Genomic DNA, 16,796 nt, shown 5'->3' with positions numbered 1-16,796 from the left:
GTTTTGTTTTAATTTTAAAGATATTATTTGAGTTTATGCAATATACTTTTTTCATACTTATATATTTTAAAACTTGTCAACATAATCTTACAAAGATAGAGAATTGTGGGATTTCAATTCATATTGAACTAATACTTGAAGGTAAATATCAGCAAAAACGATGATTTTTAATTACAATAAGTGCACATTTATTGCACATTTTAAGTTGCAACAGCTTTAGATATTTTCAAAATTATAGGTTTTTGGTCACTATTAGGCAGTTTTGTTTTAGACTGTATATCACGCGTATTATGTCAAAGTAACTATTGATATTTAAATGATTATTGATAATCCATGCAACATGTGACCAAAACCAGAAATTTTCTATCAAATAAAAAAAATATAAATTACCAAAAGATTCATTTGCTGGCGTAGAATTTTCTCTACGTAAAGAACAGTTTCCCAAAGAGGCTTCTTACAATCTCCGAAAGAATGCCTGAAACAAAGGTTAGTGTAAGATAAGCACACAGACACACGTTCTAACGAAACAAACAATGTGTTTGTTCAAACAATAAAAAATAAATTCAAATGAACAAAGTATCATTGAGGTAAACTTCATGCATTTAAAACGCGTGTTGCTTGTTGTCACATATTCTATGTCTAGTGATAGTTAGACTAGTTCCATGACATTATATACTTCTAAAAAGTCAAAAATCATTAGAGGCAGAGCCGGATTATACCTTTCGTAGGCCCTAGGCACAGAGCCGGATTATACCTTTCGTGGGCCCTAGGCATAGCCGTTTTTGGGCTCTCCCTTCCTTCCCCCACTCCTTCCCTCTTTTCAAAATATATGCTAAAATTTTCTTGCATATTTTTTTTAAACATTTTTATTAATATGGATTTTAATTTACAAATCTGTTTATCGAACTTTATCTGCAATACCGACATACTGCCGATATTGCAGTTGATCTCGATAATACCATTATGATTAGTTCGATCGATAACTATGTTAAAGATAAACTTGTGAATACTTTTCCTAACGTTCACATTGCATTAAGAATATATTTGTCGATTCCTGGATCAAATGCAGAAGGAGAAAGATCTTTCTCCAGATTAAAATTGATAAAAAATTATTTGCGTTCAACAATGAATCAAGATCGTTTGGCATCGCTCGCCCTTATGTCTATTGAATACGACATTTTGCGTGGTTTGGAATTCGACAGCATAATACAAGATTTCGTTGAATCCAAAAAAGTAATATATTATATCATAAGATTCTGCAAAATAATTTATTACCGAAAAATATTATATTTTTATTTGTATCTTCATAATTTTGTGCAAAATACACTTATTGTTTTTAAAACTAAATTATTTTTGTTAACAATTTTTTTTCTCCCAAGTTTTTCGTAGGCCCCTGAATTTCGTAGGCCCTAGGCACGTGCCTAGTGTGCCTATAGGTTAATCCGGCCCTGATTAGAGGATCTCTATTTAAGTCATTGTGGGATAATTGCAAGCAGTCCAAAATGTCGTCCGGGTAAGCATTTACTGTTAAAAAAAAAAAAAAAAAAGCTGCATCGAATCCTCTTCTCATGAGTAGTATAGTTTGTCTAAAATAAGAACTCTTCCAGACATTAGTCTGGACCCGTGGCAGGGACCATGGTAACGAGATATGACTATTTCAAGTAGGGGTGCTGGGTCATTGTTTTGGAATCTCTTCGGTCTATTGTGTTAGTCCTAGAGTGAAACTACCCTCCCTAAAATGCGCCATTCTTGTTTCCATAGCACCAGACGGCTTCAGAATTTGTGGCGGGAGGAGTTCTTAGCTTAGACAAACTATATAACAAATATTTCAAACGCTTTTGAACCATAAATAAAGTCATTATCCAAATATATTCAAAGTCTCGGAGATAGAGCGTTCGCCTCCCAACGAGGTGCCGCAGGTTCAAATGCCAGCTGTGACTAGTTGATATGAATTCTGCTCCAGGCTCGCCACGATACAGTGCTGACGTAAAACATCCTAGGTTACGTAAAACAGATCATAGGTTAGAATCGTCTGGTCGTCGAAATTTGGAAGGTTCTCCTCTCCAGGTAAAGCAAATGCGGGTTAGTTCCATTAAAAAAGTCCTCCACGAAGGCGTTTTTACCTAATATTTAATCAAAGAGTTCTTTAATCTTCCGGTCCAAAATTACAAGCTAACGGATTTGAACATTGATAGTCGTAAACTAAGAATTTGGTCGAAAACACCGGTTATAAAATAAAACAATAAGTTATTCAGAGACGCGTTGGCTCAGGAGACAGAGCCTTCGCTTCACAATTAGGTGACCCAGGTTCGATTTCCAGCGTGATTGGTTGATACGAATTCTGTTCCAGGCTCGTATCGACCACAGAGCTGACATAATATATCCTAAGTGGTAGACAGACCATAAGTCAGAATACCCTCACCGTCGGATGAATTTTGGAAGTTTTTCGTAATTATTTTTCTCTTCGTGTAATGCAAATGCGAGTTAGTTCCACCAATAAAGTCCTTCACGATGGTCAGTTTGCCCAATGCTTCATCCAGGAGTTCCCTTGTCTTCTGGGTTAGGTTCAAAATTACAAGCTTACAGAGTTGTACATAAATAAATGTAAACTCAAAATTGGGTCAGCTGTTCAACGCCGGTTATAAAGAAATAAGAATAAAATGATAAGCTATTCAAATTTTTCTCTACTGAAAATCACATTTGGAGGAAAGAAAAGTATAGATTTCTTAGCAAAATATCTTACTCCATTAGTTTAGCCGAGAACATTGATAGCTTGAATATGATAAAATTCGTTGAAGATAAAACCAAACTTTTGTGGATTTATACTTTAATCAGACAACAAAACTATAAAAAAAAAAATAAATAAATAAAAAAAAAAAAAAATGAAATCTATGCAATTAGAATAGATTTGTATAATATTCAGTAGCATAGTGAGACCAGGTATTTAACCAAAGGGCTATCGTATCAAAATCCTATCAATGACTACAATAAAACTTTATTTACAATTTTTATTATGAAATTTTTTTAACAGATATGTATTTGTCGAAGCAAAATATCCATGAATTATAAAATTGTATCATTTTTAGATAAATTTAATTATAGAGTTTTAGACAGTTACAGTTTAAACATTTAACGACAAAAAAAAAAAAAAAAAAAATTAGAATCATATTTTTCGAAATAATTAATTTGAAATCTGGATTGGTTAAAAAAAGTTTTAAACATGTACACATTATGAAAAATAGAAAAATTTTACTTAGTTATAAGTTAAAAACTAACTAGTGTTACAAATTATTGTGTTATTGTAAAATTAAAAAATTATTGTGTTTACGTAAGCTTTACTTTGCATAACTATAAGAAATAGTGTAAGATTATAAATAATATAATTGTAATTGTTACTAAGAAATAAATCCTTTGATCCAAATTTTTTACCTAAGTTGTAATAATGCTCTGAAAGTTAAATGAATGGGAAATACAAATCAATTTATTAAATCATTTGTTCGTTAAGACCAGCAGCTAATAAATATATACAGAAAACTCTCTTTAAAACTTTCTTATACTGTATAGGGGACTATTTTAGATGTTTATTACATTTGTGTAAAATCAAACTGTTTTACAATTTTCCAGGATTATTTTTTCTTTTTTAAAATTGACATTTAAATTTTTGAAACAAAATTGCTTAGTAAAAGGAACTTCTTTAAGTGTTAAAATGTAAAATTTATTTTATATAAAGTATTACAAATGCACCATAAAAAGCATAAAAAAGCTGAACTCAAAACTAGAAATTACCGTTTCTTTATATTATTTGGATATTATTGGAGTTTGTTTAAAAAAGAATATAAACACGTTTTAATAGAGTTAGAACAATAATAATAAAAGAAAAAAATTAATAAATTCCGGAATTCGAATTCAGAAGTAGAATAGTTAGGGTCAGTCTTAACTGTTTAATAATTGCGACAGATGGCAGCAGTTACCATAATCAGCAAAATGACACACTGCAATAATTTATCCAAAAGTTAAAATTCAAGGAGAAAGACTTGCAGTTAACATGAGAATTGAAATGTCAGCATTTTACACACATTATTAACGGTTGGGGAAAGAGAAATACTAAATGTTAACAATAATAAGGATGATAAAACATTAATTTTTGATGTTCTAAAAAAAAAAAAAACTAGTAATCAGGAGTTTGCTTTCGATGTTATTAATTAGGAATCTTATCAGGGATAAATAAAAAAAAAAAATTAAGGGTAGATTCCATACGGATTTAAAAAAAAAGCAAAAAAAAAGTTTTCTGGTATATTAGACAGTTAAAAAATTCAGGATAATTTACCAAAAGAAATTAAAATTTTCCTTAAGAGACGATGATTTCTAAGAATTCTTAATCAAAAAGACATATAATCATAATTAAAAAGACGTATATTTTTAATATACAAAATAAATAAATAAATAAATAAGAAAAATACACTTTTTCTTGCATTATTCAGTATAGATTTTCTTTGTAATAAATGAAATAATGTTATTAAAAAAAATATTTTAATAATATTATCTATACACACAATAACATAAAATAATAAATTTATAAAAATCAAACTTGAATTTAAAAATAATTAATTCTATTACTATCTGAATTTAACAAACATATCAGGACCAAAGTTTTGACACCAAATAAGTAAATTAATTTAAAATAGAGAGGTGAGAAAAAACGTAAACTGCATTTTGTTTGGAAGAAAGTGTGAAATCAATTTTAGAGAAAAGAGAAAATAGGACATGCTGTGGACTATAGCTGATAATATTAGAGAACCTTGCATGTTTATTTTCAGACTATCCATCTGATAATCTTTTCAAAAATATTAATTGGCTCTAGATAAATAACAAATAATTATTACCTCTTTCCATCATTAACAATTTAGAATTTTGTTAAAATTACTTATATCTTTTAAAATTGCATTTTAATTTTAAAAAAATACATTGGAAATCTTTTGTTTCAGTTGTTAAAGGAAAAAAAAAACTTTATAAGCTAAAACATATTTCTTTCGAATAAGTTTCAATCCATTTTAATCTACTTTAAACAAACTAAATTGAAGGAATTTTTCTTCATTAAAACTGTCTAAAATATAACACATAAAATTATTTGTTTACAAAAGTAAATCGATACAATTCCTAATTTCTTTTAATCGCATCCCAAAGAATACAAATTTAATGCCCTTAAAAAATGGAGATAAACCATTTTTTATAGAGAAGGCACTTACAATTCATCCAAGGAAGATTGTAAGCTCGATTTTCCTCGTATTATTTATTCACTCATGCTCAAAAGTTATGGAACAAACATTACATTCAATCAATACATCAAAATTTTATTAAAACTTTGTAGGAAATACACCAAAATATTTCAAACGATGATAATAAAAATTAATGGCACGAATTCAAAATCATGAAATGAACAATTCCAAACTGAAGAGGAGAAACGTACTTGAGACATTTCATTAGCTTCAAAAATTAAGGTAGAAAAATCACATGTTTCATGCGTCCAATATAGACGCCCATTATCAAGACCAATCAACAAGGGAAATTCACAACATCAACATTATATCAGTATCATCAACATAGGACAGAGGACTTATGTTTTCTTCACTGATGCGTGCGTCTGCTGAATGATTCTCGACAGGTTCACTAATGGAGAGAGCCAGGGAACCGAAGCATGATGAAAGTGGGAAACTATGTAAAACGAGGTGTTATGGAGTGAATCGGCATGATGTAGTGCCGCTATGCAGGCAAGTATGACTACATCAAGAAGGTACCCTCAGATTTTTCTGAGATGTAGGAATGAAATCTCAATTTCGATGTAAGATTTCTCAGAGTTCGTTGGTTATGCTTCATTTTTATGGATGACAACACACATCCACGTGGTACTGGTCTGGTCGAGGAATACTTTGAAGTCAAATATATTATCGAAGGATTGAGGCGGCAATCAGATCCTCAGACCTATGTCCCATCCAACATGACTGGGATGCCCTTGGGAGAGAATTCGAAGTTAACTACCCACTCTCACGAGCCGCGATTACTCAGTGATTAAAAGCACTGATGTTTCATTGTGAGGAACTACAGTTCAATCCTCAGAAGCGGCTACCCAGCTTCTGACTGATGGGTATTAGCTTATCTGAGAAGTAAAAACGCCTTGCGCACAATGCCGACCCATTGCCACAATTTTGCCGTTGGTCACGAAATTGTAGAACCTTAAGCTCCATGATCCCTTGGTCTGCAACAGGATGATGCAGGAATGCTTTTATTTACCCCCTCAAGCAAACTTCCTGGGAGAAAAATTGCGTCAATGGAGAAGTATGATTTACTGTTGCAAGACTTTAGATTTGATGTTTTAAAGCATTTGCGAACCTCATTAACAGCATAGGAGTTCGTGGTGTGACCTGTATTGCCGTCAGAGGAGAGAGGGTCGATTCTCGCATTAAATCCTCTACAAGTGCAATTTCGAGACATCATTTTAGATTATCTTAAAGAAATGCCTATTAACTCGTGATTTTGAGTAGGTACCATCGCATATAATTCCATTCGATAATATAATTTCTTTCGTTTTTGTATGTAATTTAATTAGATTTAGTACACTATTTCTTGAGTTATCCGTAAAAGTGTGTCTGTTCACTTAACTTTTTGACTCGAGTGCACTTTGCACTTCTGATCATATTCTCCGTAACTAATTATTTTATTACCTAATTCAATATTTATCGTACTGTTATAGTGTTGGTGTGGTTCCTCCCCACTTTTCAGATGGTAAAGGGCAATTAAGAATTTTAGAATCTATCAATCTTTGCTGATCACATAAACTAGTACGCATATTGCAATCTTTCGGCATGGAATCTGAAGCCCAACTCAGATAGAAGTAGACATGAATGATTAGAAAACTAAGACAAATATTTATCTGATTCTCTCTAGTTTCTGAATTCCTCAAACTCAATCCAATTAAACATTAATAACGCTACCATCTTGATTGAATTATTCATTACACCGAGACTTTATCTGGCATTTATCAGCAGCCAAAGTGGATCAAAACTCGTCTTGAGTCACTTTGAGAGTATCTTATAACTAAGAATCTTTCACCACTTAGCTATTGCTCCAATAGCCACATCAATATGTGATACTACTTTTTGGGTCATAAATTATCACACAATGATCCATCTCATTAATAAATAACAAAAAGATTTACCAAAAATAAAATAAGCTTACCGTATACAGGGTGTATAGCCAAATCTTCGAATCAAAAATAAGCACTTTTTAAAAACTTTTCAAGCACTTTACAAAAATTTTCAAGCACTCAAAAAATTCATATTCAATCAATGATATTATTGAAAAACAAAAACTTCTTATAAACAGTTTTAGCGTTAAAAAAAAAAACAAAAAAGAAACGGGCGTAAATCAAAACAATCAGTACCTTCCCGCATCACCGAGTGAATTCAACTTGACCCTGAACTCAGAATAAAAGTACCCCTATCCCCTACGTCAAAAAAAGTGTTAGAAGTAAAATAAAATAAACAAGAACAAAAATAAATTAAATTAAAAAGAAAAACATTTCATAAGGATCTGATATTCTCTATCCGAATTGGAGCACTCGGGTTTCGGTTTCAAATGTGCGCATGCGCAAGTCATAACATGGGTACGACATGAAGTCCGCGTCAATGATTACGTAGCAAACTCCCCATTTTTCGTGAAATGCATGGGATCCACCAGATATCACTGAAGGAAAGAAAAAAAGTTATTCGGAAAAAAGCACTTTTTAAAAACGCCAGCTGAAAAAAGCACCTTTAAAAGTTTTTAAAAACGAAATCCCCAAAAAAGCACCTTTAAGTACTTTTTACAAACGCTACGCACCCTGCGTATAGTTTAGGTTTGTAAAGACTCAAGCTGAAACAATGATTCAGCTAAGTTCTTACTTTAAATTAGTATCAATAAATAATAATCTTTTGAATGCCTTAATATTAATTAAATTATACGAAAATAAAGGCTAACATAAATCCTGCAGATTTTTTTTTATCTAATACCCACCTGGGTAGACATTCGTCAATTCAGGCATATTAGGGCAGATTTGAAAGCCACTCTTTCAGAAGCACCATATTAGGTGGGCCAAGGTTGCTCCCATAGTAAGGACAGATAGTACAGAGAATGAAAGAACATCCAAGTCTTGTCCGGGATTCGAACATAGAACCTTTCTAATACAAGGTCAGTTCCTTGACCCGTACACAGTCCGGACGGCTGCTACAGAATTTTAGTTAATTGAATAACTCAAAAATTTATTATTTCAAATGACAATTGTATTTGAAGTACAATTTTCCGTATTGCTTTACTAACGAATGTTCGCATTTACTATTTAATGTCTTATAAGTAAAAATCACTAGCAACCGTTAAGGAAAATAAAATGCAATTTAGACTATCTTACAATGTTTCAAAAAGAATCCGAACTCTTTTGCTCCAAATCTCCAGAAAAAAAAAGTTTTTCCCTTTTTTATGCTCCTTTTCCCTCCCCAAGGCTCCGGAAACCTTTCGATGCAGTGTAAGATAAAGGGAGGAAATCCCTAACGTTTCCTCCGTATTCGTAAATTTAGCGATCAGGGTACAAGAAGACGGACAGAGAGAGAAAAAAGGAGGGAAAAGGAAAAAAGAGCAAACCGCAGCGGGACGTCGTCTCTTCTGGATCCCATCAGGACGGGATAAAGATCTCCGGAAATGAAGGAAAACCTCAAAATCCCTTCGTCCCCCATGGATTGGGGAATGCGGAAATAAAATAAAGTAAAGCGGAAATGGGAGCAGAACCACACCTTCTCACATTTTGATGCGTTTCCATAACTCAGTTGAAGAATGGTACGCGTCATCTTAGAAGAGAATGATCATAACCTTGAAAAATGACTAACTACATGACATTCCTTAAAAAGGAGGGGAAAGAAAAATCTCTGAGAAAATAAGTTGCTTAAATTGTATTTATAAAACTGCATTTAACTATTTTGATTGATATATAGCTTAGTCAGGTGATATCTTACAGAAGGATACACTAAACTATACATGTATAGGTATTTAAGAAGTTTGGAATGGTTTAAGGATCAAGTAAGATGAAAATTTTCACTACTTTATACTTTCATTAGGGAGCATTAAAATATACAGCCTATATGTTGCAAGACTGTATAAATTCTCTAAGAATTTCAGTTTTTAGTTATGATGTGCCTATCTTGAGAAACAGTATCGTTTGGAAAATTGAATGGCCACAAAGGCATTTTCGGAAAATTGAATTGAATAGCTAAAGGATTCTGGGCTGAAGTAAACAGTTGTAAAGCTAGCCCAGCATTAAAGCTGCCATATTCTAAACTTTTTTACGATCTGACACGAATTACAAACTAAAATAGTTTTTTTTTTATATGTTAGTGAACTAGGTGAGATTCTGACAAATTTCAAGCATGACTGACAATTTTAGGTCACTTATGCGTATTTGCAAAAAATTTACTATCAATAATAATCTAATAAATGAAATCGGTCTATGATGGCACAGTGATTATAGCACCAGTTACCAAAGTGTAGAGCTAGAATTTTATACCAAGGGGTGGCTTGGAGCCTACCCAATCAGATCGATTAGTTGCAGCTTGCTTGAGAAGAGAAGGCAGCCGAAGTGCCATTCTAACCACATTGGCACAATCATGGCATTTTTCTCAAAATTGTGTAGATTAACTTTCATGACCCCTTAATCCTTAATTGGATAACTTCGATTTTGCTCCTAACAAATGAAATGTGTAATAAAGTAATTTTAAAAAAAATGAATGAGAAAAGAATTCAGGCAATAGCAATACTCAAAACTTTGGATTAAAAAAAAAAAAAAAAAAAAAAACTATTACTCTGGATTGTTGGGATGTGATTCATCTGAAATAATCTCTTATTACAGATAATATGCATGCTTGGTAAAGTTACTTAAAAACAAAGCAAGCTACATAAGTGTTATAGGTCGAAAAAAATCTAGCACACTTTTACAAACAAACCTTGCTTTGCTTTGTGTTTTCTTTATAATTATACATAAATTTCAAAAAAAAGTTGGAAAAAAAAAGAAGAAAATGATGAATAAACTGAATATGTAATATGTCAGAAGTTAACAAAACAATTCTGTCAAATGTTGCCACTTAATAGTTTTAGATATTCAAACATAACTTTTTCTAAACTTAGAAACTGAGAATGGTTTGCTAAAAGCCAGAACTAAAAACAAATACTAACCACCGATACTTTCTTAGATGTAGCAAGTTTTTCATTTATTGTGGTGTATATAAGAGCACCAGAAAGATATACGGCAGAAATAAGATGTCACGAAAAAAAATTTAAGCAGTATCAATGCAAAATTTAAAACTATTAGAGACCGATTATCTGAAAGGTTTGACTTGATGCACTGTGTCTGGAAATGTGCAGAAAAGCGGTCAAAAAGCGAAAAGAAATCCGGAGTAAAATAAGGATTTAGGTTGCCTAGGAAACCGGACAAGACCGCATCACAAGTGAGAGGAGGGTAGACAATAAATTTTCGCGGTTCTCTTCCACTTGGCTCTTGGGAATTAGTGGCACAAATGGCGACATTGAACGAAAATTTGGAAACGGTTGCCAACTTTTCAAGAGAAACTTAAGGAAGAATATTCACAATAATTGAATACCTAAGGCGCAATCTATATGAATGAGAGATTTATGGTATTTAACCAATCCTCCAAAACCTTATTTGCTTAAGTAATTGAAGAGCTGAATGGAAAAACTTGTTAACAGACAAACTAGGGAATTAAAAAAAAACTTTTATAATATATCGAAACATAAGTAGCAGTTAAGAGAGAGCGTTCTCCGAAAAAGAATTATGTTCAAAATATACAATTTGTTATGACGTATCTGTAAATTCCTAAATTTAAGTGTTTTTAAAAGCTTTTTGATCAAGGAGTTATCGAAGACAGCTGGAGTCAGAGTCGAAAAAATTTGTTCCGATTCTAACTCCGGTTAAAAAAAAAAAGTTAGGTCTTAAAGATTTTAAAATATTTCTTAATCTTATGAAAATTATTTAGACAAATACTTATTATTAAGTGAACAAAAATATTTCTCGAATGAATATTACAGAGCTTTTACTTAAATTACAAACTTACTTAGATCTACTTCATTTATTAATTTAACTTATCGCAAGGCCAGTATTGTTACAGCATAAAATGTAATTTCAGAAGGAATAATTTTAATTACAATCGTACATAAAAAAATAGAATTGTATATAATTTGAAAATAACGTTTATCTAGCAACAATATTTAATTTTTCTCCAAGGATTTGGTGAAACAGCTAGCTTCACAGAAATATCCGATTTCGAACATTTCAACTGCAGACCCCATAGCAGTGCATTCAACACTCTCCACACAAAACTCCTTCGCCTGCTTGAAAATGACACTTATTGTTCAAGTGTAAGTCTCCCAGAAAAATCCGGAGTCGAACATTTCAACTACCGACTCTATCTCAGCATTTAACTTAGTCTCCACACAAAGCTCTTTCACTCGCTTAAAAATTACACTTATTGTTTAAGTTTTAGTCTTTCAGAAAAATCCGGAGTCGAACATTTCAACTACCGACTCTATCTCAGCATTTAACTTAATCTCCGCACAAAACTCTTTTATTTGCTTGAATTGCCTGAAAATGATTCACGTATTGTTGAAGTTTTGGTCTTTCAATCTATCATTATTTTAAGTCAGTGTTATTTACTTGAAAAACTATAGGTCTGATTCTGTGGCTGGAATGGTATGGAAAAAAATTGTATATTTCTTTGCTAACTAAATCTTTATCCTGACAACGTACAGTATCCCGAACAACTCCCCACCCCCACCTATTTTTAAAACTGAAGAATATTGATTATGTGTTCAATAATCGATTTACCCATTTAAACTAAATAAAAAGGGGAAAATATTTCCTACACACTAATGAAGAGAGGCAGGACTTCACTTAAAATTCTCGTTCTTTTTACCTCCATCGATCAAGATGCTTGCGGTTATTGTGCGTCCACTTTTATTTATTATTCCATTTTTCTAAAAATGTTCCACGTTTGTTACAAGAAGGTGATCGATAATCTAATGATCTGACGAGTCTTTTCAGCATATTTGAGTTGTTCTCAGTTCTGTTGGTTTGGAGTTATTCATCGATTTTGTGGCTGATGGAAAATATTTGCGGTGTAACAAAATTCGAAGAAAGATATCGGAACGGATTTTTAATAAAATACAGAGTGGGTTCGAAACGCTAGAATTCAAGCTATAAAATAAATACCTTTTAATTCCAAAGCAATTGAAGAAGTTGTGACACACTTTGAAGATTACGTATGAAGGATACGTCAATTGTTTTTGGACACGAGTATCAACAGTTTCAGTTTTTATACCAATCGATAACAACTTTATTGCTTCTAAGTGTGAAAAGAACAATATCAATGTGGCTTAAAAATTTACAAAAAAAAAGTTAAGTTTTGAAATCAGACATAAAAACGTACTTTCTCTGAATAAACACATCTTTTTTTTGAACGGGTTCGGATTTTAGACTTTCAAAATATATAGCAGCAATCTGGGAAATATAATACCAAGAGTTTGATCTGGAGAACGTTTCTCAGTTTGATCAGGGGAATGTTTCCCAGAAGATCAGAATGTTGTTTGCGGCTACCCCCTACATTTCGGGAATCTGGAATCCGGATCAGCCGTAAAAAAAGGTTTGTTTATTTAGAGAGAGAGTACGTTTTTCTGTCTGATTTCTTAACTTAAAATGTCGTTCGCACTAATTAATTAGCATATTTGAGGGCACCCCTAAAACCATTAAGACTGAGTCCTAGAAAGTGAAGATCCGATCATCAAATCAAAAGTTATTCAGAATGTTACGTATTTATTAATTTTTTTTTCTTGCACACTGTATATATTGGGTGATGATACAACAGAAGTATTGAGAAGAATTGCATAGCAAACCATGACTGGAAATACACTCATGGACAAAAAAATTAGTACACCAAGAAATAATTACGGGATCGTAACGAAACTTGCAATGAAGGTACATGTCGGGGAGATATGCAAATGATTAAAAAAACAGCGTGATTGCGCAATACGTATAGCCAGTAGAGGGCGTTGAACGTCGTACTCTGTGGAGTATAAAAGAGGTAACCAAAGCTTGTTTGAGTGTGCTGAATTACAAAGGAAAAGCTGAGGTAAACATGCCATTACGCCGTGTTCGATGACAATATGAGCAGTTGTCGCAGTTTGAGAGAGGGAGAATCGTCGGGATGATGGAAGCTGGGTGGTCAGCTAGGCGAGTAGCTCGTCAGTTAGGCCGCTCTGATTGTGTTGTTAGGAGGTGTTGGGACCAGCGGACCCGAGAGATGTCATGTACACGAAGACCAGGTTCAGGACGCCCTCGACAGACCAGTTGTCGAGAAGACCGCCACATCGTAAGAAATGCACGCGTACGGCCAAGTGTCTCATCGGCCGCCAGGCACAGGTAGCACCTTCACTAGAGGCCCCTGTGTCTTCTCGAACCATACGAAGGCGCCTGGTTGAAGGACAGTTGGTATCGCGGAGTTCATTACGTGTGCTGCCCATGACGCCCACCCATCGACGCCTCCGTTTGGGGTTTTGCCGTGCACGAGGAAACTGGACTGCAGCGGAATGGAACCAGGTCGTCTTTAGCGACGAATCCAGATTCAATCTCAGCAGTGATGACAATCGTGTTCGCGTGTGGAGACCCAGCTGTGAATGCCTCAATCCTGCCTTTGCTGTACAGCGACACATCGCCCGCACAGCTGGTGTGATGGTATGGGGTGCCATTGCCTACAATACACGGTCACCCCTAGTATTGTTCCGTGGCACCATGACAGCCCAGCGGTATGTCCATGAAATCCTGCAACCACATGTGTTGCCACTCATGCAACGGCCCCCAGAAGCCATTTCTCAACAACACAATGCTCAGCCTCATACGGTAAGGGTGTCACAAGACTGTCTCCGTACTGTTACTACCCTTCCTTGGCCTGCCCGATCCCCAGATTTGTCTCCAATCGAGCATATCTGGGATCATTTGGGACGGCGAGTTGGGCATCCCACGAGTTTGAACGAACTAGAGGCAAGGTTGCAGCAAATATGGAACGAAATGTCTCAAGACATCATACAGAATTTGTGTGCCTCAATGCCCGATCGTATCGCATTGTGCATTCGCGCTAGAAGGGGTCCAACGGGGTATTAACTCCTCCATTCTTTCGCCTTTTTCTCTGAAATAAATTATCCTTTTTCCTTGATTTTCTAATCATTTACTTATATCTAAGTAGTCATTACGTATGTAAAATTTCATTTCATTTTGATGACTCCTTCTTGGTGCGCTAATTTTTTTGTCCATGAGTGTATTAACGTGAGTAACTTTATTACGAATTCCTAGATCATGAGCTTTTGAATTCGTACTTTTATTTATCAAAATAATTTAAATTTTAAGTTGATTTTATGTTTATTAATATTTATTGTCAGAAATTGTTGTTTCATCGCAACTTCATGATTTGGCGATTAATTTTTCGTTAACACTAGATTGCCTAAGAAAGTCATTTTGATTGTTTTTTTTAATTTCAATTAGAAAAACAATGATGTATATAATGGCATAATTTCTTAGAGTTTTGTGACTTTTTGTACAACATATAATTTTTTCTACTGTTTATACTTATTAACAACTTGTTGTGTGACTGTAAATAATGTAAAAAATATTAAAAATTAATTTTAAACAAATTTCTTTACACATTAATTATTCTTTCACAATGCAGTCATTTTGGGCAATATAGGTATTTCAGTCTTTCTAGTGTTAATTTCCAAAGAACTTGGTTGGTATACTTTTCGGTGCACGTTTCTTTTTAAAAAAAAGATTATAAATTAAGAATATTTAAATTTTAATGACCTTCTACAGACAATTTATTTTTAAAAATACAAAGATTCTTAAATAGAATTTTTAAACTTTTTATAGCCAGTTTGCTCTTCGTACGCTGAAGAACCTTAAAAATTCCTTCCAATTTCTTAAATATCGTACTCCTGCCGTTTTTTCTTTTGTAATCCTTTAATCCCTTTTTTACTTCTTTGTGGCATGTAATAATAGTGCCAAGTAAATTTCCACAATTAAGCGAAAAAGTTCTCCCAGCACTTTTTTCTTTGAGCATTCAATCACATACACCAAATTCATTGGTGTGTAAGAAAATTATTTCTTTTTATAACCGCGATTAAAAGCAATGTGGTTTTTAAAACCATCAACTCTCATTGTCAAAGGAGGGAAAGAAAAAGCTTTTTATAAAGTTGAAAAAAAAAAAGGCTCCTTTTCTCTGTTGCAAATACTGCCAAGTTTGATATCCGGCTTAAGTGCAATTCGGTGATCCACAGATGCGACATGTGCTCTGTACCGAAAAGAAATTTTGAGTCTTAAAAGTTTTAAGTCTTAAGAAAGTTTACTTTCTCCTCCCTCAATTCTCTTTAATTTCTTAGTTGAATTGCCAAGTCACTTAATCTAAAAGCTACTAAGGATTTAATCGTTATTCTAAACAATTTATCAAGGCTGTGAACAATTATATCAGAATACTATCAGGGATTTATTTTTCATATAAATTTCAAAGTAAATTCATGATTTTTTTCGTCATCGGAAAATATTTTTTAGACAGCATATTTTAGAATTTTTATTACCAATTGACACAGAGAATTTTGTCAAAAATTTTTTTTGCAGTGTTTCAGGCTCCGTTTTCGGTGAGACTTTGACGTATCCCCATAAAAAGAAATAACGATCACATGACATAAGGTCCAGGGATCTAGGCGGTCAAGTGATTAAAGGTAAATCACTGTCACACACACGCTCAAGAGACACTGTTTATGGACCACATATGCCAAAAAAAAAAAAATGATCATAAACGCAGCATTAAACCACTCACGATCAATGCAGCATTGAATTATTGATAGTGTGAAACTGCCAAAGATGCGGAACGATTTTGATTACAGATTAGATGATTATCATCATCATCAAACATTTGTAACGAAAAAAAGAAAAAAAAGGGTATAATTTACATAAATTTTGCGAAAAATATCTAAGATTTTTGATGTATGTAGTTTTAAAAAGTATACTTTCCTTTCTCCTTAGTCAATAGACACAAGAAAGGAAAATGAATATATAAATCTAATTTGTATTATTTCCAATAGAGTTAACATGAGAGTTTCATCTCTGTCACCATAAGGGTAAAAATGAGATCAGGATTTCTTTACTTAAATGAAAGAAAAAAAACATTAAATATTAAGGATAAAATTACCATATAGGAATGACATACAAGGTTAAAACCCGATTTTAAATATTTAAAATTTCGAAACTATACTAACATGTTAAAATAAATGATACACATCATATGTCATTTTTTCATTTACAAAAAAGATTTGATGAGTGACAATTTCTTTTTTCAAATGATATGTTAATTTTAATTTACAAAAGTTTGATGTGAGATCAATTTTTTTTCCCCCACGACAAACACCTAATCTGCAATAAAGTTCGTTCCACACTGGCACTGATTCCTAATGCTGCGAAAATGCGCTAAGTTCTTTTAATTTCTCAAGTTCATAAATAGTGCCTTTGACGTAACTTTATAAAAAGAAATCACGTGGCGCAAGGTCGAGGGACCTTGGTGGTCATATGAGTAAAGGAAAATATTGTCGCCCGTACGCCCCAGACAGTGTTTATGGATTACTGATACTGAAAACTAAATTGAACAAGAATGCTTTTGTGCAACATT

The 16,796-nt window shown here is 33.1% G+C and overlaps 1 protein-coding gene across 2 annotated transcripts in view; it reads right to left on the bottom strand.

The window, feature by feature from the left end:
* Positions 1-16,796, bottom strand: part of LOC107449411 (transcription initiation protein SPT3 homolog) — an 80,236-nt gene that overhangs the window by 12,419 nt on the left and 51,021 nt on the right. For both annotated transcript variants that reach the window (XM_043055304.3, XM_043055303.3), the window contains exon 3: positions 391-475. In XM_043055304.3, coding sequence (XP_042911238.1) covers positions 391-475 — 85 coding nt within the window. The remainder of the gene's footprint in view (positions 1-390; positions 476-16,796) is intronic.

This window comes from Parasteatoda tepidariorum, chromosome 1 (assembly GCF_982258835.1).
Source record: "Parasteatoda tepidariorum strain Cologne lab strain chromosome 1, Ptep-v5.0, whole genome shotgun sequence".
Lineage (NCBI taxonomy): Eukaryota > Metazoa > Arthropoda > Arachnida > Araneae > Theridiidae > Parasteatoda > Parasteatoda tepidariorum.
This window is presented reverse-complemented; position numbering and strand designations above follow the sequence as displayed.